This window comes from Sminthopsis crassicaudata, chromosome 3 (genome assembly GCF_048593235.1).
Source record: "Sminthopsis crassicaudata isolate SCR6 chromosome 3, ASM4859323v1, whole genome shotgun sequence".
In the NCBI taxonomy this organism is placed as follows: domain Eukaryota; kingdom Metazoa; phylum Chordata; class Mammalia; order Dasyuromorphia; family Dasyuridae; genus Sminthopsis; species Sminthopsis crassicaudata.
Window position 1 is genome coordinate 573,600,541 of NC_133619.1, and position 26,842 is coordinate 573,627,382.

Consider the following 26,842-nt stretch of genomic DNA (forward strand, 5'->3'; position numbering starts at 1 on the left):
ATTTTAAGTTTTAAAAAAATTTAGGGTGGTTATTGAAACAATGTTCTCTGGTACTATTGATTAGAGAAATACAAATTAAGACAACCATGAGATACCACTACATACCTCTCAGACTGGCTAAGATGACAGGAAAAGACAAGGATGAATATTGGAAGAGATGTGGGAAAACTGGGACACTAATACATTGTTGGTAGAGTTGTGAACAGATCCAACCATTCTGGAGAGCAATCTGGAACTATGCTCAAAAAGTTATCAAACTTTGATCCAGCAGTGTTACTACTGGGATTATATCCCAAAGAGATCTTAAAGAGGGAAATGTGCAAAAATATTTGTGGCAGCTTTTTTTGTAGTGGCAAGAAACTGGAACCTGAGTGGATGCCCAGCAATTGGAGAATGGCTGAATAAGTTATGGTATAAGAATGTTATAGAATATTATTGTTCTATAAGAAACAATCAGCAGGATGATTTCAGAGAGGTCTGGAGAGACTGACATGAACTGATGCTAAGTGAAATGAGCAGAACCAGGAGATCATTATACATGGCAACAAGACTATATGATGATCAGTTCTGATGGACATAACTCTTTCCAACAATGAGATGATTGAGGTCAGTTCCAGGCCATCTACACCCAGAGAGAGGACTGTAGGAACTGAATGTGGATCACAACATAATATTTTCACTCTTTTTTTTGTTGTTTGCTTGTATTATGTTTTCTTACTGATTTACTTTCTTTTTTTTCAATCTGCTTTCTCTTGTGTAACAAGAGAATTATATAAATATGCGTATACATATTGGATTTAGCATATATTGTAACATGTTTAACATATATTAAATTGCTTGCAATTTAAGGGAGAGGGTGGAGGGAAGGAGAAAATCTGAAATAAAAGGCTATGCAAAAGTTAATGTTGTCAGAGTATCTATGCATATGTTTTGAAAATAAAAAGCTTTATTTAAAAAAAAAAACAAATGAAGCCCTCTGGTAACTTTACCTAAAGAGGTCACATGTTTGTTTCTCTTAATTATATGAAATATATTTAAGCTACTATGTTGCTTGCTTAAATTTCACATTAGGCAATTTGTAAAAATTGTATGAGCTATGCTGCAACATGTCAGCCCTGCTGGATATATGATATAGATTTTGTGAAATTTGGTCCAAAGTTATTTAGATATTATCTGAATTCTAAATATTAAGGTTTGACTTGCTTTCTCCCTTTAACAAAGAAATAAAAGCAAGAAAATTGGGTATATAGGGATATGTATGATTGCAAAACAAACTGTAGCTGAAAAAAGTCTTATATGTCTAAAGGTAAATAAGAAGGTATTGAGGAGGTGTCCCTGGCTCCAGAATATTCGAGTTAAGTTTTGCTGAAATGACACCAGTGGGAGAACTGAGGTATTTACTAATTATAGTGGACTATTTGATAGGATGAGTGGAAGCTTTCCTCTCAACTCTGCTGCCTTAAGAAGGGTTAGTGAAATAACATTGGAACAAAAATGTATGGATAGGTAGAAACGAATGATTCTGATAATATAACATATTTTACTTCTAAAGTTTTATAAGAAATAAGGGGGAGGGATTACAAATTGGATGTTGAGTGGCAATTCCATATATCTGGGCATCTTCCCTCATCAGGGAAAATGGAAAGAATGTATTAGATTCTTTTTTTTTTTTTTAGATGGCAGAAACATGTAAAATTGTAATTTTCAGAGATTGCACAATTTAAAATTGTGTTTATATTTAAACAGCATTTTTCCTTTAACAATAACAAGCAAAACCAAAAAGTGAGCAGATGGTATACTTCCTTGCTTCAATAACCAAATGACAGATGAGTTCCTTACAGACCAACTTCCCATCTCCTCCTTCTCCTCTTCCTCCTTCTCCTCCTTCTTACTCATTCCCCCTTTCCTTCTTTTTTTACTCTTTCCCTAATATTTTCTGATCTTTGTTCTTTCTCCTTTTTCTTCATATTTCTTTCTTTTGTAAAAATTTCATACATTTAATTAACTCCTGGTATTGAAACTTTGTCCACATAGATAGGCTCCCAACTCATAATTAATTTAGTATCCTGTAACGTGCTCTCCTGGCAGTTACAATTACAGTCTGTCCTAGACCCACCAGAGTACCTTTGACCACTGTCCTTTGCAGTGTGAACTCTACCCGGCTCGCCTCCTCTGAGGCCTTCAAAGGTCTCTGGCCACAATCTCTTGAATCTATAGCTTAATAACCGGTAGCACACTCAAGAACAGCCATGTGTAATCTTAAAAGCCTTTATTATACCTACTCACATAATGCCCTAACTGATGCCCTGACTTGTTGGTTCCCTGGTGAACACCTGGTCAGAAGACCCATGTGTTCACTACCAAAACCCTTACCTCTTTTGGCTACCCATCTTGGCTTGGCCACCCAGGCTAGGGAGCCAGAGTGAAGAGCGCCAGGTTAAAGAGGACCGCCTGCTGCCTGCAGTGGGCTTACATAGGGCCTGTGAGGTCACACACACAGCCAATCAGCGAGAGAGTCACCCATTACGAAGCTATCTCAAAATGGACAGGATCCCACCCAAGGGCAGTCCTAATATCCATAGAAATTACTTCCGGGCTTCAATGATGCGCTGTGGCGCAGCCCATTTAAAGGGCTCTTACAATTCCCTTTCTCTTGTTTTGCTGGAACCGCACATCTCATCAAGCTAAACTTTTAGCACCAGCTACAGTTCACTTGATCCATGAGATGACAGAGTGTTATGCCCAAGGAGGTACAAAGCAGCAGATCAGTAAACAGAAGTATGACAATGAGAACCAGGCTCAACAGTGGCCCAAGTGTTCAACCCATTCATCAAAGTCATACTCAAGATAATAAGCCAAAGAGGTTGGATGCCAATGAGGTAGGAAGTCAACACGGAGGTGGGAAGTCAACAAGGTAAAACATCACAATTCTAGTTAACAATTAAATATCAGTGAGGTAGGTTGTCACAATTTTAGTTATATTTATCACAATTCTAGACCAATTCTAGTTTCTTACAATTTTCTGTTGCACTTTTCACAATTCTAGAGCAATTCTAGCTTATCACAATTCTCAATTGAACTTTTCACAATCCTAGAACAATTCTAGCTTATCACAATTCTCTATTGCACTTTTCACAATTCTAGAACAATTCTAGCTTATCACAATTCTCTATTGCACTTTTCACAATCCTAGAGCAATTCTAGTTTCACAGGTGCACATAAGCAAAGTCATGTCCAATAACATTGTCTCAATAACAATGGCAGGTGGGTGTGTTGGTTTTTCACCCACTAATTTAAAAGCATAGTCCTTCAATAGAAAGCATAGGGCAAAGCCTCTTCCCAGGCCACCATATGGGGCAAGCAGCCACGGGAGAAGCAAGCAGGCCCATTGTCCATTTACAGTCTTTATATTGCATATCACCCGAAACAGTCCATTTCAGCTGCAACACTGGAACTGTGTCTGGTGTCTCTGGTGTCACGGTCAGGAGGGACGTTGCTGCCATCAGCGTCTGAAGGGCTGCGGACATCTGGCTGGTCCCTCTGGACTGTTGTCTGGTCCTTCTCTTGGATCCCCAGGTTACAAATGTCTCTGGTGGGGATGAACTCTACTGCTGGATCTGCACCTAGGAAGGAATGTCCCCGGGGCCCAACTTGGGCCTTTCCAAATGCCATCCAGGCCTTTCCACATCACAGTGGAAACAAAGTTGTTGTCAAAAAGATTAACAAAAGTCAGTCTGTCACTTAGCTGCACTTTCTGTGTATGCCCGAAGTGCATTGCTAAGGTAAAAGGCAAAGAATTTAAAAATGTAAAACCAAAATAATTTAAAAGTGTAAAACCGAAATAGATTAAAAATGTAAAACCAAAATAACTTTAAAATGTAAAATCAAAATACTTTGAAGATGTAAAATCAAAAATGTTTAAAAATGTAAAATCAAAATTTAAAAATTGTAAGCAATCACATATCCCAAAATTCCCTTCTCTTGTTTAGAAGAGAAGATCTTGGGGAATAGTCTGTGCAGTAATGACTTTACTAACACTCGGCTATATCCCTGAATTCTTTTGCCTAAAAATCAAAGTTTGAGTTTCTGATACCGAATTGTACTTCAGGAGGGTGAATCAACAAATCTGATACTGCTTTTCCTCCTGGGTCAAAGATCACACACTGTCTATTTATTCTAGTGATTAAAACAGCAATTTTCCAACCCATTCTAAACATAAACACTGTTTTATAAGTACCCGTAGGGGGTTGGGAAATCAAGCTCACCTGTGGAAGTGAAAAATCCACGAGGTAAGAAAAGAGAATTTCCAACTCTCCAAAGATGATCCTAGCAGTTTTACAAGGATAAAACTCCACTCTCTCTAACTGCAAGGCCTTATCCCTGTAAGGTTTCTTAGAAATTAACTGAACTGTATTTTTAAAACTTTTCTGATTATACTCAATACCCCACAATTCCTTTTTGCCTTGGGGCATAAAGCCTACTCCTGTCCTTTGAAATGAAGACACAGGAGTTTTAAATGGATTAATGGGCAGTGCTGATGATATTATCGCCCTTCCTTTTCCTCCTCCCTCTTCTCCTGGGCCCAAGAAGGTGAGGCAGAGGGAAGAGGATTTGGAAAATTCCCCAAAGGCTGATTTAAAATCCAACCTGAGCTTTGCACATAAAAAGAACTAAACTTCTTCTCAAAGGAAGAGTAATCGATAAATTCCTTAAAACAACAATGCACGAGGTAAACCAACAAAATGCTAAGAAGAATTTCTACACCTTTAGTCCATGTGGTTCCTTTATTTCCTTCCTTAGTTTCAGCCACTGGTTTGAACTCTTCCTGTTCTATCTGTAGTAACCTAGCTTTTCCTTCTTTCTCTATCTCCATCTGTAGTTTAACCTGCAATTCCAGCAACTCTTGCTGTGGCATTTTATACTCTATACTGTCATACATACGCATTAGCTCTAGGTTGCTCCCTCTCCGAGCTATATTTTTTGGGTGTGGGGATAGCCTTCTTGGAGCTTGATTACAAGCTTCCTTCTGTTCTTCAGTGGTGATCTCTGTTAAAAGATCTTCCATCTGGCTCTTTAACCTCTTTATATAAGCATTATGTTCAGCTGTGTCCTTGAGCCTGATCCCAAAGTTACCTGGGTCCATATTGCTTCTCTGCCTTCCCTCCTAGGCAGCGCTTCTACCGGATCTTTCAGAATCTTAATTCTGAATATTAAATATTTTCAAAACCTGATAATTCCTGATGCATCCACGTTGAGCGCCATTTGTAACGTGCTCTCCTGGCAGTTACAATTACAGTCTGTCCTAGACACACCAGAGTACCTTTGACCACTGTCCTTTGCAGTGTGAACTCTACCCAGCTCGCCTCCTCTGAGGCCTTCAAAGGTCTCTGGCCACAATCTCTTGAATCTATAGCTTAATAACCGGTAGCGCACTCAAGAACAGCCACGTGTAATCTTAAAAGCCTTTATTATACCTACTCACATAATGCCCTGACTGATGCCCTGACTTGTTGGTTCCCTAGTGAACACCTGGTCAGAAGACCCATGTGTTCACTACCAAAACCCTTACCTCTTTTGGCTACCCATCTTGGCTTGGCCACCCAGGCTGGGAAGCCAGGGTGAAGAACGCCAGGTTAAAGAGAATGTATTAGATTCTTAAGAAATGGGTTGCTAAAATTGATGTTAGATACTAAATTGCCTTGGGCCAAATGTTTGCCTATTGCTTTATTGAAGAAAAAGAACCCCTTATGAGGCTAATTTATTTTATTTTAGAGGAGAAAGGGAAAGACCCTTTTTTGAAACAAAGGACAAGTTTTTAAGGAATTATATACTGGCAATATCCTCATCACTTTCAGCCTTTAGGAAGCAAGGATTGCTGGCCCATCAACACCTTTGGACTTTGCACTTCCAGGAGAGTGGGTGTTTAAGTCTTGGAAGAAGCAGAATGAAAAGGACTTGACCTGATGTTACAGATGATTGAGACAGCAGTCTGGAGGCTGAGAACACCAGAGTTAAAGGAGCTATGGAGGAACCTCAAGAATGAACTGTTAAGGAAAATTTATAACCTCTAAAATTGACGTTGCACCAGGGCAATTAGGAATGTTTTGTTGGGAGAAGAGATTAATTGTGCATAAAAGAATCTTAATAATATTGGTGTTGTACCTGTTATGTATATTTCTGGAAATGTTTATAGGGACTCCTCAATTGGAGGAAGTTGAATTAACATTTTTGTGGATAAAGATATTATTAATGTTAATTCTGATAGGGTTCTTTAATGTGAAATTAGAACAGTATATTCTATGTTCTATATGAATTATAATTGGTTGTATTGAATCATCTTAAAGCTGTTCCCATTGTGTAGAGAGATTTTGAGAACAGTGGCCTATGTCTTTGTAAACTTCTATTTAGATATGAAGATCACCTGTGAACTTTCTAGGATGAATCTCTTACTGTTATCAGTATAAGGTCATAATCAATACTTATTTAGGATATGTGATCCTTGAGACCTAAATTCACCTGAAGCTTTGAGACTTGATATTTGAGATAAAATCTCTTGTGACTCTAACTTATATTATTTGGAGTTTTGAATTATGATTGTCTGATGGATCATCAAGTCAGTAATACATCATCTGAAAGGAATATGCCATCAAGCTATATACTTTCCTCTACAGGGAATGTGATCCTGAATTATTAAAGGTGAAAGTTAGTATTTGGGCAAGAGTTGGGAGGACAATGATGACTTCCACTTAAGATGGGATCCTTCTGACTCAGTTTCCCATTGGTGTTCCTTTGAATAAGAACCCACTTAATTATTCCTGAGTCTGGTTATTAATTGGCATTGTTCTTGCATAGTTACCTAAAAATTACCTAAGAAGTCATACAGAACAAAGGATTCTTTATCTTGTCATGTGTGTGCTCTCAAGCTAAGGCCTGAAGGACCAGTTTTTGATTATAATCATGTCCTTGCTTTTTCCTCTCATAGCAAATTTCTATAATAAGGGCAAGTGGTCAGTAGAAGCTATGAGCACAATTCAAGTGTGTAAGATCTTGTAGCTTCATGTCTGAAAATATGTGGTCATTATATCCTAAATAAGTAAGTATTTGGCCTAGTCATCTATCTGTTGCTAGATGCATGTCTGTCTGTTTCTTTTAGCATTTCTGTTGTTGCTGACTTTCCTGATAGGCATCTTTATTTGTGATGTAAATGTGATGTAGTAGATTACTTACCCTAATTAAGATGGACATAAATGGTTGGGGTGATAGATGCAACAAGGGGGAGTTGGTGGTACAGAACCCTATATGAATGCTGAATAGACTCATTAAATTCCAGGCCATGGTTGAAATAATTACTAACCAAAGAAAGGCCCTGGATTTGTTAATAGATCAGGCCACTCAGCTCTTTTTGTAGTAGCTAGAAACTGGAAGATGAATGGATGTCCATCAATTGGAGAATGGTTGGGTAAATTATGGTATATGAAGGTTATGGAATATTATTGCTCTGTAAGAAATGACCAGCAGGAGGAATACAGAGAGGCCTGGAGAGACTTACATCAACTGATGCTGAGTGAAATGAACAGAACCAGAAGATCGCTGTACACTTCAATGTTGTATGAAGATGTATTCTGATGGAAGTGGATATCTTCAACATAAAGAAGATCCAACTCACTTCCAGTTGATCAATGATGGACAGAAATAACTACACCCAGAGAAGGAACACTGGGAAGTGAATGTAAATTGTTAGCACTACTGTCTATCTACCCAGGTTACTTATACCTTCGGAATCTAATACTTAATGTGCAACAAGAAAATGGTATTTACACACATATATTGTATCTAGGTTATATTGTAACATATGTAAAATGTATGGGATTGCCTGTCATCAAGGGGAGGGAGTGGGGGGGTAATAATTTGGAAAAATGAATACAAGGGATAATGTTATTAAAAAAATTACTCATGCATATATACTGTGGGGAAAAAAATTCTAAATAAAATAAAAAAAAAAGAAAGAAAGAAAATCAAAAACTTTATAAAAAAAAAAAAATCAGGCCACTTATACTAGAGAAACACTACAACAGCACAGACTGGTATTAGACTATTTGTTGGCTGAAAAAGGTGGAGTTTGTGGGAAATTAAATCTATCCACTTGCTGTGTTGATGATAATGGATTAGTATTGAAGGAAATTGCCAAAGACATCCAAAAATTGGCCCATGTCCCATTCCAGACCTCATCTCTTGCCATTTAATACCTTTTAGTGGTCTTGGTCCTGGTAGAAACAGGTTCTTTGCGTCCTGCTGATAACTTTTAAGTGGAGTCATACTAGCCCCTATCTGTCTCCCCTATGTGATCCAGCTCATACTGTGTCCACAGTGATATAGTGTACTACATACAAGGGTAGTTAGAGATCATTGGTCAGGGTGGTAAAGATTGAACAACCTGGAGTGGGGGGATTCCAGTTAGACTTGGAGTATTAAAAGGATAAGGATGGACTCCAGGAGTCAAAAAGGACAAACCAGCCCCAGAGGGATTAAAGACTGAGAATGAAGTTGTTGAGGAAATGTATCAAGAATAGTATGAGAGGACTTCAAAGGTTAATAAATAGAGAGGAAGGTTTGAATGGGATAAACCTAGTGAAGACTTCTCATAAAAATGTGGCCTTCACCTATACCCTACTTGTGACTTGAGATTTTGCAATAACAAATTGAGCTATAACTAAAAGTTGCAAATTTGATTATCCTAGATAAACATTTCCTCCTCCCACCCCACCCCCACCTTTTCATTAGCATTTAAGTACCTAATATGGTTTAAAAAAAAAAAAAGTGTGTTGTTCTTTGTTTCTGGGATATATATTTATTTAGTCTCTGGGTATATTAGAATTTCCCAGCCAAAGGGAGAAAAAGTCAAAGGTGTGTGAGGGGATTCTGTTAGGGTCTATATAATCTTGTGTTTGGTAGTTTGTACTTTGTACTCTTCTACTGACATCTTGTCTGTTGGGAGTTGTCTTTTCTCATAAAATAGTAATAAATCCTTTTTTGCTTTTTAACTTGAGAGTTTCTGATTTTAATTTGGGTGAGAGTCACTGTCCCACACACTTCATGATGACCCCAAAAAGGTCAACTGTAACTAGTGATATTTAGATATTAATATTGGGCCTTTTTTTGGACAGACTTTGTAGTTTTGGTAATAATATAATGATTTAAACAAGACATTTAGACTATTGTTGTATAGTATATTTCTAATTCTGTTTTCAAAATTTTTGGTCTTTGCAAGTAAAGTGTCCTTCATTGAAGATTTTGAGGAGGAAGACTATATTGAACAAAGGTAAGTATATTGGAAGTTATGATAACTCAGTAACCTATTATCCCCAGCTCTGCTTATTAATCAGTATTGGGGTGGAAGAAGACACCAAACCTGTAGCTTCTGAATTTTATCAGTCCTACCTGCAGATTGTCACATTCTTCTGCCCTTTGGGGAAGAACTGAGATGCAAGGGCTCAAACTCCTTTGCTGAAATGAATTTATCTAGATTGTCTGAAAGTTAAACATAAAAACTGCCCCTATCTTGAAGGTATTGCTGATCTTCAGTGATCAGCCAGTCTATGGTCAACATGTTGCCACCTTAACATAGATATGATAAACTCCTTTAAGTTCTCTTTAAATTCATGTACTTTGTCTCATTAATTAAACCCAAATGAAGAATTTTCTTTTAAACAAATAGGTTATAAAGAATGGAGTAAAGTTCTATAAGTGCATCTTATGGTGAAACCACCGTTAGAAAACAGAAGGTGGGCACACACCTGTAATCTCTGCCTACTGAGGAGTTTGAGACTGATGGATGACTCAAATTCCTAAGTCCTGAGCATTATAAGGGCTAAAGAATATTGACTACAAAAAAATAAAATAAAATTGCTGCAGATAATTTTTTTTTTAAAAATGTATTGGGTGAAAGCACAAAATTTGGCATCAGCATGATGAGTTTCTAGGAGGGGGGGAGTTGTACCACCAGGATGCTTAAAACGGGGTCAACTGGCCTAAGTTGGAAACAGGTCAAAACTATGATGATCAGCAGTGGGATAAGACCCATGAATAACTCTTGTACTTTCAGCCTGGTTAAAACAGGGAGGCCCAGCCTCATTGAAGAAAAAAAAAAAAAATGAGGTGTTCCAGAATTGCTTTTCAATGAGTTCTCTTTAGTGAATTTTTATATTTTCCATTTAGCCAATTTTGTTTTCTAAGGTGTCCTCTTCGTTGGATGATTATGCCTTTTGGCCTATTCTATTTTTTAAGGTATTCTTTTCTTCAGTGTTTTTTGTTGCTGTTTATTTCAATTACCAATCTTTTTTATATTTTTACATCTTTTTTTTTTCCCATGATTTTCTTGCATTACTCTCATTTCCTTTTCTAAGAGTGGAGGTAAAGGGAAGTTACTTAATCAGTCTTCCAGTGAAAAAGGATTAGAAAAGGGAAAACTGGAATTAGAGATATCAAGAAATTTGCTATCAACATTGTCCAAGATAAAAGGTGATGATTTTGTGAGAAAAGAGAATAGCCATCTTCACCATGACCTGTAATTCTTTCATTCCTTAACCACTTTCCCAAGCCATCTCTCCTGAGTAGGACTTTGTTTTCCACAATCCCTCCTTTCTGCTCTTTAATAGTTTACTTCAATCCCTTTCCATCTCATTTATTGCTCTTTATGCTCGCCAAAATTTAGCCTTAGATTCTCTTTAACATCTGCTTTCCTTTACTCCTACTCAGAGTCAGAGGAAGTCACACATCTGTGCTGACTAGCTCACAAGGAATTCATGTGATCTAGCCCAAACTGTCCTGGTATTCTAGAACCAAAGGGCAAAATAGGAATGGCAACAATCTACCAATCACTTCCTGAAAGAGATTCCACAATGTAAACTTCCAAAAATATTATAGCCAAATTCCTGCTGCCAGGTCAAAGAGAAAATATTGCAAATAGCTAAAAGGAAATAATTAAAATATTATAAGAGTCATAGGCAGGGTAACACAACATTCAGCAGCTTCTACATTAAAGGAGGGCTTGTAATATGATATTCTAGAGAGCAAAAGAGATCCCTCAAATCCTTTCACTCTTTCTTTGTTGTTTCTCTTTCCCCTTCTCCACAGTGACTCAAAAAAAGGGTTACTTTTCTCCTTGCCAAGGCTAATCCTTCTATATACACAAATGATCCCATTCTATCCCATCTTCCCCCAATTGATTGCTTCCATTTTATCCTCATTCTCTCACATCTCTGCTTTCCTATCAATTATAAACATTCTCATATCTTCCACATCCTTAAAGAACTCTCAATTGATTCATCTATTCGTGATAGTTATTATCTTATATTTCTCTCATCCTTGAGAAAGCTGTCTACAATGTATGCATCTATTTTAATTTTCTAATTTTTAGTTTTTTCTTACGACAATTTTATTTAAAACACAAGTATATCTTTCTTTGTAATGATTAATGGTTCAAATGATGCTGAATATGAATAATTCAGACAGAATAATAATTCAAATGCTTTATATATTTACAAACAAAATCATAAAAAAATATGAAGAATAAAATGGTTATTTACAAAAGTTATTAGAGATCTCTGTGCAGACCTCAAGAACCAAAGGGGGAGAAACAGGAGACAATCATCTACTTTCTTTTTTAAAAAATTCTTTACAGTTTTTCAATTTTATCATTTATCTGAAATAGTCTTTCCAAAGTCATCAGTGATTTCTTAGTTGTCAAATTTAAAGACTTTATCTGTCAATTCTCTTGTTCACTTCTCTGTAGCCTTTGATACTATTCCTCTTTCATTTTCTCTTTTCTTTAGTTTTTCAGAACATTATCCTCTCCTTTTTCTTCTCCTACCTAACTCATTGTTCCTTTTCAGAACCCTTTGCTGGATCTTCATCCATGGTAGTCTATTAAGTCTCTTTCTTCTCTCTCCACTATTTCACTTGATAATCTCATTAGCTCCCATGGATTCAATAATCATCTATCTCTATGTTAATGATTTTCAAATCTACTTATTCAACCCAAACTCATATGCTGACTGTATACAATTCCAACTATCTATTAGAAAGCTCAAACTGGATATCCAATATGTATCTTAAATTCATCATTTTCAAAAATGAACTTATTATTTTTCTAAATTCTCTTTTCCTCACTTCCCTATCACTGCTGAGGGTATCACCATCTTCCTAATCATTCAGACTCACAACATAGCTATCATCCTTAATATCTCCTCCTCCCCTACACAAGGTGATGTCAAATCCTGTCAGTTTTGTCTTTGTAACATCTTTCCTATGTATTCCCTTTTCTTTTTTTTCCCATACCCAAGACACATGAGGAACTGAAGCAAATTTATAAGTCAAAAGTACTATTTCCCCAAATAGTCAAAGGTTATGAACAATTACAAAGAAATACAAGATATCACCAACTACATGAAAAAGTGACCATATGACTAATAATTAACTATATGAAAAAGTGTCTAAAAGTGACCAAATAATTAATAATAATAAAAGAAATCCAAATTAAAGCAACTCAAGTTCTACTTCCCACTTATCAAGTTGGCAAAGATGACAAAAGAAGAAAATGACAAATGTTGAGAGGCTACAAGAAAAAAACATAAGTATTCTGTTGATAAAGCTGTGAATTGGTTTATCAATTCTGGAAAACAATTTGAGACTGTGCCCAAAAATTACTAAACTGTGAAGGATCTTTGATTCAGCTGTACCAACCCATGTGTATATTCTCAAAGAAATTACATATCCAAAAAAAATTTACACTTCTTTTGTGGTGGCAAAGAACTGGAAAATAAGGAGGTAACCACCAATTGGGTAATGGCCTAACAGATTTTTGTATAATGGAATATTATTGTGCCATAAGATATGTCCTTTCCTCCATTTCCCATTTTTCATAAACAATAGTTGGATCTTTTTTTTTTTTTTTTGTAAAAGTTTTTTATTTTAAATTTAAATACAAGCTGACCACACAAAAGGATTCAATATAAAACAATAAATTTCCATGTCAAGAAAACTTATATAATAAATGTTACACATTGTTTTCAAAGCTGCCCAACTTTTCTTGGTTTCCTTGGTGGTTTTCTTTTGTTTTTTTTTCTGTATACTTTTTACTTTTATTTTTTTCTACTCCCTCCTCCCAATACCCTAAAAGTGGCTACAATTAAGCATGGATATTATATATATATATGCATATATGTATATATGTATATATATTTATTTCATACTTATATACACACATATATATTCTCACTTACATGAGACTGTCCTATGCTTATTTCCTCCTAGCATCTGTTTCTCTAAAAGTAGGCATTATTTTCCTTCATAAGTCTGTCTTTCCATGTTTTTCTATATCACCAATATTCCAACCCAATCATCTCCTGTCTAAGATACTGTTTATAAAAATTACCATCCACCCCTAATTTTCTTCATTTCTTTTATTCTTGGCCACATAGCTTTTACTAATACAAGAAAGTTTTAATATAAAATCATTGAAATTATTTTTTATACCTTAATAATGTTCTCATCAAAATATAGTTCATGGTCCAATACTGCTTAATTTACTTTGTTTACATCCTTTCCCCTTTGTTTCTTTGAAGTTCATGATCTTTTATTCTTCCAAATAAACTATATTATTTTCTCTGACTCAGTGATATAATTTTTAGTAATTTAATTGAGATGACATTGAACAAACAGATTAGTTAGGTAAAAATTGTCATTTAAAAATTATAATGGATTTACCTTCCCCTGAATGGTAAAAATTACTTCAATTAGTTAGAGTTGAGTTCATTTGTGTAAAGCATTTTATGTTTCTGTTTGTATAGTTCCTTTGTTTTTGGCAGATATTTGGTCAGGTATTTTATAATGGCTAGGTATTTTAAATGGTCTAAAGCAATATTGAATGATACTGCTGACATAATAGTTTCTCTATTTTTCACTTGATTAAATTTATTTTAACTTTAACTTTGATAATTAGTCTCTTTTTACATAATAAATTCTATTCCTGCCCTTTATTTTATCTTTGTATCTATTTCTCTTTTTTATTATGTTTCCTGAGAGCAACATATAGTTAAATTCAAATTTTTAATCTGCTATTTATTTCTGTTTTGTGGGTAACTTTCCCATTCACATTCTAAGCTACATTAAACTATATTTGTATGAGATACTTTCTCCTTTTTATCTCTTCTTACACAGTTTTGTTTTAAAATCACCCCAACATACTTAGCTTAGCCCACACCTTTCTTTCAAATTACCCAAATAATGATGACAATTACAAGAGTACTGATAATATTTTCACATATACAAAATAAACAATTTGACCTTAATGTGTCCCTTCTAACTGTTCTTTAATGTTTGCCCTATATTTTTCTTGGATATTTTATGTTGAATTTTCTTTTAAGTTCTGGGAATTTTGTCACAAAAGTCTATAAGTTTTTGAGTTTGTTAAATACCTATTTTTTTCCCCATTCAGGAGTGTACTTAATTTTGAGGGGGTAAGTTACCCTTGGCTATAACTCCAGCTCTTTTGTTCTATAAAATATAGTATTCCAAGACCTATAGGCCTTCACCATAGTAATTGCTAGGTCTTATCTTATCCTTATTGTAGGTCCATGATATTTAAATTGCCTTTTTTTTCCCCTTGTTGCTTCCAATATTTCTCCTTAACCTGGGAGCTTTAAAACTAGACTATGATATTCCTGTAAATTTTCCTCTGGGGAGCTCTTTCAGATCGTGAACAACAGATTTTTTTTTTCTATTCCTACTTTGCTTTCCTGTTCTAAAATTTCAGAATAATTTTCCTTGATAATTTCTTATAATATTGAATCAAGTTTTTTTTTTAAGCATAATTTTCAGGTAGTCCAATTATTCTTCTGTTATTTCTCCTCAATCTATTCTCCAGATTGATTGCTTTTCAGATGAGATGTTTCACTTTCTCTTCTATTTTTTAATTCTTTTGATTTTGTTTTGTGATTTCTTGGTGTTTTAGAATGTCATTAGCTTCCCTTTGCCCAATTCTGGTTTTCAAGATAGTTGATTCCTTAAGTTTTTGAAGTTAGTTGACTTTCTTTTCATAATTTTCTTGATTTTCTTGAATTGCTCTTATTTTTTTTTCTTTGATCTCTCTTAATTGATTTTTAAAGCCCTTTTTTTGCTTTATGATTTTTTTTATTAAAACTTTTTATTTTCAAAACATGTAGGATAATTTTACATTGACCTTTGCAAAAACTTGTCTTCCAAATTTTCCCCTCCTTCCCCTCATCCCTCTTCCAAGTAGCAAGTAATCCAACATATGTTAAGCATGGTAAAAAAAAATATATGTTAAATCCAATATATGTATAAATATTTGTACAATTATCTTGCTGCACAAGAAAAATTAGATCAAAAAGGAAAAAATGAGAAAGAAAACAAAATATAATCAAACAACAACAAAAAGAGTAAAAATGCTATGTTGTGATCCACATTCAATTCCCACAGTCCTCTCTCTGGGTATAGATGCCTCTCTTTATCACTAGATCATTAGAACTGGCCTCAATCATCTCATTGTTGAAAAGAGTTGAAAAGTTGTTGTGCACTCTTGGTTCTGCCCATTTCATTTATCATCAGTTCACATAAATCTCTCCAGGCCTCTCTGAATTCATTCTGCTGATTGTTTCTTATAGAATAATAATATTCTATAACATTAATATATCATAACTTATTCAGCCATTCTCCAATTGATGGGCATCCACTCAGTTTGCAATTTTTTGCCTCTACAGAAAGGGCTGCCATGAACATTTTTGTACATTTGGATTCCTTTCCCTCCTTTAAAATCTCTTTGGGATATAAATGCAGTAGAAACACTGCTGGATTAAAGTGTATGCACATTTTTAATAGCCCTTTGGGCATAATACCAAATTGTTCTCTAGAATGGTTGGATCAGTTCACAACTCCACCAACAAGGTATTAATGCCCCAGTTTTCCCACATCCCATTTTACATTCTCCATTATCTTTTCCTGTCATCTTAGTCAATCTGAGAGGTATATAGTAGTATATCAGTTATCTTAATTTGCTTTTCTCTGATCAATAGTGATTTGGAGCATTTTTTCATATGACTAGAAATGCTTTCAATTTCTTAATCTGAAAATTGTTGATATCCTTTCACCATTTATCAATTGAATGGCTTGCCTTCTTATATATTTGAATCAATTTTCTCTAAATTTTAGAAATGAAGTCTTTATCATAACCCTTGAATGTAAAAATTTTCCCAGCTTATTCCTTCCCTTCTAATCTTGTCTGCATTACTTTTGTTTGTTCAAAAACTTTTTAACTTAATATAATCAAAATTATCAGTAATGGACTCCAGTTCTTCTTTGCTCACTAATTGCTTCCTTCTTCACAGATCTGAGAGGTAAACTATTCTTTGCTATTCTAATTTGCTCATTATATCATTCTTTATGTCTAACTCATGAACCCATTTTGACCTTATCTTGGTATACAGTGTTAGGTGTAGGTCAATGCTTAGTTTATGCCATATTAATTTCTTTTTTTTTTTTTTTTTTTTTTGTTTTTTTTTGGGGGGAGGCTGGGGTTAAGTGACTTGCCCAGGGTCACACAGCTAGGAAGTGTTAAGTGTCTGAGACCAGATTTGAACTCGGGTCCTCCTGATTTCAAGGCTGGTGCTCTATCCACTGCGCCACCTAGCTGCCCCCATATTAATTTCTAATTTTCCCAGCAGTTTTATAAAATTGTGAGTTCTTATCCCAAAAGCTGGGGTCTTTGAGTTTTTCAAACACTAATCATTGATAAAATCCCTTTTTAAGTTCTTTCAAGAAAGCTTGAGATCATTTGACAGTTCTCATTGAAAAAAAGGAGTGTTTTTTTTTTTTTAAGCTTTATTATCTGCCTCTAAATATGACCTCAGATCTTCTCTATCCCCAAGCAGCTATGGTTGAGTTCCTTCCCTTTGCTTATTCATTTTTATTATTTATTGAATAAATAGACTAGTTAGGTAAAATTATCATTTAAAAATTATATTGGATTTACCTTTCCCTGAGTGGTCAATATTACTTCCATTATTTAATTTTGTATAAAAATTATTTTATGTTTCTGTTCATATAGCTCTTTTGTTTTGGCAGGTAAATTTAATGGTCAGATATTTTATACTGATAGATATTTTAAAAGATCTAAAACAATATTGAATGATATTGCTGATACATAGTGTAGTGTCTCTATTTTTCACTTTTTAGCAACTATTTGTGTAATCAAGTTGTAGTCTCAAGGTATGGGGAAATGATGCCTCAGGTCCTTCTACTGTTATTTTCTAAGGTCTGTCTTGGGATCCAAACTGGAGCTCTCCTCTCTACTCCCAAGCCACAATTACACCCCCAGTTACATTGTCTGGCAAATGATCTTGTTCCATGTAGCTCCTCCAGTGGCTGCAAACTACTGGAACTGAAACTAAGGATAGTTTCTCCTGTAAGTGTCCCCAGCTAAAAGGATCCCCACTCTCATGACTACATTCATCAGGTGTGTATTAGCTCTTTCTTTCTGCAGCCACAGCGCAGGATGTGCTTGACATCTCTTGACAGTGGAAAGTCCTTCAATCTTCTTCAATCTTCGGGCCCCCACACTGTCTTAAAGATGAAAATGTCTAAGGCTGAGGCTGTCTTTCAAACCAACTGCTTCCAGGATTTGTTGCTTGTTGAGCTGGAGGTGTTTGCACTTCACTCAGGCCAAACCTCTACCCCTGAAGGTCTTGGAGCTTTCTCCAATTATTTTAAGAGGACATCTTCTTTACCCTATGTTTATTTCTCCTGCTGAAGTGATATTCTGGGGTGTTTTGTGTGTGTGTGTGTGTGTGTGTGTGTGTGTGTGTGTGTGTGTGTGTGTGTGTGTGAAATTTAGAGAGCTGAAAGTTTTCTAATCTACTCCATCTTCTCAGAATCCTAATCAATAAATAAATCAGTGAGGACAGAGTCATGTTATCTGAACATCATATTTTTTCTTATTTTAATTTCTCTAATTTGCTTCAATTTTGATTTTTGTAGGTTAGTGGTCAGACCACCATAACCATAATAAGTCATTTTTGACCTACAAAATATAATCAGTTTAATGTTTTAATATTATTTGGGGTTTCTCATGACCAGTACCTTTTGATTCTTTCCTTGAAGAAATTATTCATGATATATAAGTTTAGGGCCTTTGTCTAGGCTCCAACTGTCTCAATGATGTTTCTAAATTCATACTCGATCTATATTTTCTAACATGTTTTTCAGCATTTTAACCCATTTTATTTGCACTCTCTGAATATCAGTGTCAATTTAATTTAGAATTTACTAAGTTTTTCATAGATACTTCTTCATCCTCTGCATTAGATAATGGCATATTACTATAATTATCTTCTTGGTTGTCATTTTGCAAATATTAGTTTAAGGATTGCAATAGATGACCAAGATAATCTTAAATTGAAGGCAGGAGGAAAAGAACATTGTCTGGAAAATGGAATGTACCTATGAATGCTAGCCCAAATATGCTTACTCAAAAAATAGGTTTGATTCCAATTATAAAAGTAGAAATTTTGAAACAAGAAAAGTTAGTTTTATAGAAATTCAGTATTAAGCTTTACTATTTGTAAAGCACCTTTGTTTATCCAATAAATATTGTTTTATCTATCATTTTGTCTATCATCTGCAAGTTATTGCTCCAGACCTGTAGTTTTGTGGATTTAGGGAACTTCTTTACCAATGCCAACTGCAAATTCTTCTGCAATCTTAATCTTAAATAATTTCCAGGGACTCTGAGAATTTCAGAATCTTGTCCAGCGTTACAGTATGAGTTAAAGGCAAATTTTAAACTTATATGAGGTCTTTTGGCAAGACAATTGTGGTTAAATGACTTACCCAGGATTACACAGCTAGTAACTGTTAATTGTCTGAGGTAAAATTTGAACTCAGATTCTCCTGACTTCAAGGCCAATGCTCTATCTACTATGGCATCTAGCTGCCCCTAATATCTTTAATTAATTGATTGATATAAAGGTTTTTATTTTTCCAAATATATGCAAGGATAGTTTTCAACATTTACTTTTTCAAAACTTTATCCTGATGATTTTCTTGAGAGATTTTCAACAGAAATTTGCTTGGCCATGATGGTTTTTGGCTATAACAACTCAAAAAGATGTCTGCTAAGGCAAAAAAGGATGGAAATATCTGCATTACTGATGTGAATTCCTTATAACAAAAATTTATTGTGTGTCAGTAACAGAGAAAATACTGTGGGCCTTAGTCATAAATATTTCCTCTAATTATTTTTCACAATTCCTCTTTTGGATAAAAAAAATCCAATGCAAATTAGAGGAAATGTGAAATAAAATTTTGAATGTTAGGATTATATAATTAATTTTAATTATTATTATTATTATTATTATATAATATAATTATATATAATTTATATAATTAATTTTAATTTTTTTTTTTTTTTTTCCCAACAGCCAGCTTAGAGAAACTATACAATATGTTGTGATGTCCATCACTTTCAGGTATGAAAGACTGCAAACAAAGAATGCAAGGTTTGACCTTCAATTTAAAATTCACATCCACTGACTTCTCAATTGTTTTGGCTCAAGAATGGGGTAGGAGGATCCAGATCTGAGGTATTATTTCAGACACCCTAAGCAAACTCATAAAAGACTGACTGATAAATCATAACAAATACAAAGAGAAATAGATTTTTATGAATTAAAAGCCAACAATTAATGGGATAAAAAACCACTTTACAAGATTAGGCAATCTGATTTCTAATTTCAGGAAATTGAAGGATTTTTTGAGTTGGGATGGGGAAAATGGATTTCAGTCAATGTGGGAGATGGTAACTGAGCTTCAAGATCTTTCATTTCCCGGAATTGGCAGATGTTGATTAATTGAATCCACCTGCATTTTATGAAACAATAAACGACTTATATCATCTATTTTCCCATGAAGAATTTGCAGAAACACAAGATGGAAGATAATACATGTGGGAACACAAGATGGAGTTAGTGGTCATGAGATGGAACCCAATTGGTAATCTCAATTCTCACACTTTTCCTCAATTCTGAGCTAATTCAATTCTGCTTTGCTCACAAAGCATAATACCTTCGCTGTAAGGGCACACCATAGAATCTCCCAAGTCAGAAAGATCTTGAGAATTTTAAGTGGAGATGCCCTGAGGAGCTTTTGCAAGGCATATTTATTCATTTCAATGACCATCTCCATATAGAAAGTTTCCAAATTTGAATCTTTAATACTCAGAGAATCTGAAGTTCATATTAAGTGACTTCAATCTTCTCAATGAAATATAAAATTTAACATATGTAAGAATATCTTCAAGAATTGTTTCACACTTATTGAATAACTACTCCATATTTAATACTATGTGAGAAACATACAGTGATATAAAATTTTATACTAATTATAAATCACATTAATTAAAGAAGGTATCTTAAGGACCTCTACTGAATAACACTTTTATTATAGCCAGCATCAAAAAACCAAAACAAAACAAAAATCTTTCTTTTAAAATATAATTCAGAATTTTTACTAATTAATAGTAGTTTTTCTATTACATCCCAAACTAGTTCTAACTAATGAAGATTCATTGTATTATCAAAAACATTACTTGGGCCCACAAATTGATTTGGTGTTATAGCTCTACATTTATTTTTCATTGTCAGGGATACAGAATTTGATAAGACTTATTGATTAGATGTATGTAAGGAAGAAGAGTAAAGAGTCTAGAAATGATTCCCAAGTTAAAAAATAGGGAGAATGGTTAGTATCAGTGGAACAATTGGAAAAATCAGAAAGAGAGATGGTTAAATCTAACTTAGGAAAGCTCAAGGTGACTTTGAGGGGCTAATGAATGATCTTAGATGGAGATGCCCAACTGAGGGACTGTTTAATTTTTGTATGTGTATCCCTAGCGCTTAGCTCAATCCTTGCATTAAATAGTAAGTAATTAAATTGAATTAAATCTGGTGCTCTGAAGAATTTGCAGGGTGGATAGTGTAGATTTGAAAGTCTCTAGAAGTAACTAGGCCAAGAAGCTACAATCACTAACTGACAATGATTCTCAATCAGAACTTTCAACATGACTATACACACTATGTGTGTATATGTGACTATATGTGACTTGATCCATCCTAGAATTCTCATTGTTGTTATTATGTATCATGCATGTGCATGCTGATCCTAAATTGGGAGTGCATGAGTTCACTGAGAAAGAGGGGATTAATGGGAAAAAAGGAGGACTGAGGATAGAGCCAATAGAAGGAAGAAGAATCAGTAAAAAAAAAAAAAAATTAGGGAAAATAGAGAAACAGGGTATTAGGGTGTCTGAAGCCAAAGGAAGAAAGAATATCATGGAGCTTGTAATGGTGAAAGTGCAAGATGTTTCAAGGAGGTCAAGGAGGTTGAAGACCTGCGAAAAGGCCATTAGATTTAGTCATTAAAAAGTTAGCAGTGACCTTTCAGAGAGCAGTATCAATAACACAGCATTTTGGTGTGGTTCAGAGAATACTAGATACTCCCCTGAGTCTCAATCAAACGTAAATGATGCTTTCTTTCATAATTACTTGATGGAGTTGTTTTGAAGATTACAGGTTGACCTCTGTGGTCAACTCCTTCATGTGACAAATGAGGAAACTGAGATCCAAGGAAGTGAGGTGACTTGTCCAAGACCACATAGTCAATGTAAGAAGCAGGATATGAGATAATTTATGTACACATCTATTTTGCAAACTTTAAAGTTATTTGTATAGGTCAGGTACTTTTATTAGAATGCTAAAGATAGAAGTCATACTGCAAGGATTGAGGGTGGTCAAGAAGTGTAGATAGCCAATACAGATGGTGTATTCTTGGATGAATATATTCGTGAATGAATATTCAAGAAACTTGGAGTAAATGGAGAATGGAGATGATATGGAACCACTAGGAAGTGGTAGAATTGAGAGAGGGTCTTTTAGGGTATGGAAGACTTGTACATATCTGTGGATAAAAGGAAAGAAGCCAATGGACATGCATAGAGAATTCAAGAGACACTGTGATTGATGAAGTCTCAAACTATGAAAGCCAAATGTTAAGACAAAGGACACAGGTGGATTGTGTGAAGGAGAGTAGGAGAGCAAGGGCTGATTAACATTAACCAGAAGAACTACTCTTCTTAGAGATCACAGAGAAAAAGGAGAGGAAGGGATTCTTGCAGGATAATTAATTACCTTAGCAATGTAATGGAAGGTCACCTACTGAAAGTGTGTAGGAGGAAGGGCTGGGAAGGGGACAAATTTGGGACAAGCAATACAGGTCATGTGATAGGGAAGAGTCAACAACTAATATAGAAAAGAATTGCCTAGCAGTTTTAAGTACCTAGTTGAGGCTATGTAGCATTTGGTTATAGAATGTGTTATGAGAATTCTCACTAGATCTGTGAAAGCCAAAGGAAGAGAAAAATTCATCTCCCAAATTAATAATCATGTCTATGACCATTTGCTTAAAACTGAATAGAAAACATACTAATTTCTTCCACTACTATTCAAATCAACTTTCCTTTTCCCACCCCCACATACAAACCTCTCCCTGCTCTTTAGGAGTAAAAGGATAGAAATTTTTTTTGGGGGGGAGGTTGTGTTTTCCTGAATAAATTTCATATTATATTATGAGGATGCAATATTCTATTTCTTTGGCTTAAAAATATTAAATAGCAGGCTTAAAGTCAGATATGATGTGTGAGATTCACTTTTCTTTACTGATTTTTTTCATCTTTATAGGTTATTTAGTATCTTATTGATCTTCATTCATATTGCAATACTGATTGCAGCTTTATCCCTGACTCCTAAGGATTCAAAGTTACCTTTAACCTATCGTATACTTTTTATACTTTTTGGTCTCTTCTTCCTTGCTGATGTGCTATTTCAAGTCTTTTTAGAAGGGTAAGTTAGATTTTAAAAAACTCATAAAGCTGTTCGGTGCTGATATGGCAAATGTTATATGATGCCATATTCGCTCTCAATAACTATTCCAATGAGTAACTGCTATTTAAACTGATATTAAAATTTTTGTTAAGGGGAATGTAGACATTTAAGATGAAAAGTTATCTTTCAAAACAATATTCCTCTTAATTTTTTGAATGCTATCATATTAATTTCTTAAAGCAGATTAACTAATTACTTGGGATTAAAAGGATTGGGGTTTTAAAAAGAAATCTTCCTTGTGTTTCTTTTGAGAGGTAAATTTCATGATTTTGCTTGTGTTACAGAGCCATAAAATATTTTTCTTCAATAGTCAATACACTAGATCTCCTTTCTATTTTGTCATTCCTGATGTTGGATATAGTTTATATTTGTTTTGATATTGGAAGAATTCCTCAAATCCCCACGTAAGAAATATATTATTTATGTCTTGAAATGTTAAGTGCTTTCCTTGTCATCTTTCTTCTTCTTTCCTCTTCCTCTTTCTTCTCCTCCTCTTCTTCCTCCTTCTTCTTGTTCTTGTTCTTCCTCCTTCTCTTTTTTTTTTGGGGGGGGGGAAGTGGGGGATGAGCCAGCTTTCTCCTGACTTCAGGACAGGCAACCTATCTATCACACTACTTTCTTCTTCTTACAAAAATAATGCTATTGTTGTCTCAATTATATACTATATTATGTTGCTTGAATAAATTCTATTTAGATTTCCGCTTGATTTTTATTTTCAAATGACATTCTAAGACTATTACTATTACTAGTAGTAATTAATATTAATAGTACTTATTACTATTAGTATTAGTAGTAATTATTACTATTAGTACCACTACTAGCTACTAATATTACTACTAGCTAGCTAGCTAGCATTTGCATAGTCCTTTCAAGTTTGAAAATGCTTTACAAATATTGTCTCAGTTTATCTAGACAGAACTGTGAGCCCAGGAGCTTGATCAGTAATTTTTGAATGAACTATGAGGTTTAAGGAAGAACCTGAAAGTTTTGACTCTCCTATTTAAGTCTGAACATAGTAATTAATAATTACCAAGTATATAAAATCGTGATAAATATAGCTTTTGAATAAGAGCGGCTTTCCATTGTCTCTTACATCTAAGATGACGTCCACAAGACAAGTGGAAAGATTTTACTAGATTACAATCAAATCAACACTTTCTCTGTACCGGACATTGTACTAAGTGCTGGGGATACAAAAAAAAAAAAAAAAGACAGTGTCTACCCTCCAGGAGCTTATAATCTAATGCTAGAAAGGTATAGATCTTTCAGTATTGTGATAGATAATTAATAGAGGAAAATATGATGCATAGAATGAAATAGTTTATAGATGATGCATTAGAAGGATCACCTTGGAACTATATTCTATTTCCTGGGTGTCTGGTTTTACTTGATTTCCTCAGGATCTGACCCTATATAAGATAAAAATAAATGACTTATTACAGTTCTAGGATTACTGAGAAGAGGTATTCTCCTGTACACTCTCTCTTTTTTGGATATCTATGATCCTACTTTTTCCTTTGTTTTCTTCCTCCACTTGTCTCAGTCTCCTTTGCTAGGTCATCTATCATAAGACACATGCCCTAATTGTGAGGCACTCAAAGCTTCTGTTCTAGCCTCTAATTTCTTTCTTCTTCTTTCTATGTTTTTTTTTAAATGATGTCATTGGCTTCTATGGTTTTGAACATCACCTCTATATCTATAAAAGTGATTCTTTGATCTAGTCTCTATTCTGAACTCTAGTCCTATATCACTAATTCCCATTTGGCATTTTGAACTAGACATATAATCATCTCACGTTCAATATCAAGAAGAGAACATTATTTCCCTCCACTGTACCTCTTCCTTCTTCAAAAGTTTCCTATTTCTGATAAAGTTACCTATATTTTTCAAATGTCTTAGGTTCATAACTTTATCACTTTCCCTGACTTCTCATCTTCCCTCATCCCACATATCTGATCAGCTACTAAATTTATTTCTAGCTCCACAATATCTCTCATAACTGACTCTCTACTTAACACAGTCATAACCCTTATTCAATCCCTTATTACTTTGTATGTAGATTCCTAATTGGTCTTCCTGACTGAAATTACTCTTCTCTTTTTTAAAAAAAAATTCTTAATATTTTTATTTTAAAAATACTTCAAATCCCTCCTTCTTTTCCCCAGAGAACCATATAACAACAATATACAATAACCATAACAACATTTTTAAAGAAAAAAATAATTAATAACATGAAAAAAACCCCTGATATTACATGCAATGTTTTATATCTTGGATCTCTATCTCTGCCCAAGTTTGTTCTTTATAATTTCAAAAAAATTTTTTTTTACTGTTTTATTTTTGTTATTTCAATTTCCGTTTTTGTAGTTACTATATATTGTTTTCCTGGCTTTGTTGTTTCACTCTGTATCAGTTCATGAAAGTTTTTCATACTTTTCCATATTAATCACATTCATCATTTCTCACAGTACAATAACAGTTCATGGTATTCATATCTTATAGTTGGTTTAACCATTCTCCATCTAATTGACATCAACTTTGTTTCCAATTCTTTACTACTACAAAAAGTGCATGATAAAAAGGTACAAATATAAATATTCTGATGGCTATGGAGTTTCTTTTTTTTTTTTTTTTTGGTCAATGACCTCTTTACAGCATGTGTCTAGCACTGGCAACTCTGGAACAAAGAATATATACATTGGGAATACTATATTTGCACAATTCCCAATTGCTTTCTAGAACAATTATACTAACTCTACAACTCTACTAACTCTACTAATCTGTATACCTGTGTTTACAATGTTGATTATTCTTATCTTTGCTAATGTACTGGATATGTAGAGAAATATCAAGATTGCTTTGATTTGTCTTCTCTTTGCTAATTTGAAAGGTTCATTCTTATGGTCATTAATTATTCTTTTAAAAATTCTCCTTTTTAACAATAGCTTTTTAATTTTCAAAACACATGCAAAGTTAGTTTTCAACATTCACCTTGCAAAATCTTGTGTTCCAAATTTTTCTCCCTCCCCTCTCCCCACACCCTCCCTTAAACAAGTAATCAATCCAATGTATGTTAAATGTCCAATTCTTCAATATGTATTTCCATGTTTATTATGCTGTACAAGAAAAAATCAGATTAAAAAGGAAAAAATGAGAAAAACAACAAATAGATGAAAATGCTATGTTCTGAACCACAATCGGTCCTCAAGATCTTCTTTCTGTATGCAGATGGCTCTTTACATCACAAGTCTATTGGAACTGGCCTGAATCACCTCATTGTTGAAAAGAGCCACTTTCATCAGAGTTGATCATCACATAATCTTTTTGTTGCTGTGTACAATATTCTCTTGGTTTTACTCCATTTACAATCAGTTTATGTAAGTCTCTTCCAGCCCTTTCTGAAATCATCCTGCTGATTGTTTTTCTTACAGAATAATAATATTCCATAACATTCATTCATATGCCATAACTTATTCAACTATTCCCCCAACAGATGGATTCACTCAAATTCCAGTTCTTCACCACTATTAAAAAGGCTGATATGAACATTTTTTGCACATAGGGATCCTTTTTCCTCTTTTATGATCTCTTTGGAATATAGACATAGGAGAGATGTTGCTGGCTCAAAGGATATGCCCACTTGGATAGTCCTTTGAGCATAGTTCCACATTTTGCAATTATTCTTTGAGAACTATTTATTCTCAAATTATTTGTCTGCCTAAACATGAGGAAATAACTTTTGGTCATGTATATTTTCATTAGTTGCCTTTTCCACCTCCATGCTCCTTGATTATTAACAAAAGATTATCAAACAGTGAGATGCGCTCACCAAT

General features: G+C 34.3%; 1 protein-coding gene across 1 annotated transcript in view; it reads left to right on the forward strand.

The window, feature by feature from the left end:
- Nucleotides 1-26,842, forward strand: part of LOC141563561 (phosphatidylinositol 3,4,5-trisphosphate 3-phosphatase TPTE2-like) — a 73,102-nt gene that overhangs the window by 11,507 nt on the left and 34,753 nt on the right. The window contains exons 4-7 of the mRNA XM_074304838.1: nucleotides 9,269-9,319; nucleotides 19,494-19,541; nucleotides 22,806-22,967; nucleotides 23,294-23,413. Coding sequence (XP_074160939.1) covers nucleotides 9,269-9,319; nucleotides 19,494-19,541; nucleotides 22,806-22,967; nucleotides 23,294-23,413 — 381 coding nt within the window. The remainder of the gene's footprint in view (nucleotides 1-9,268; nucleotides 9,320-19,493; nucleotides 19,542-22,805; nucleotides 22,968-23,293; nucleotides 23,414-26,842) is intronic.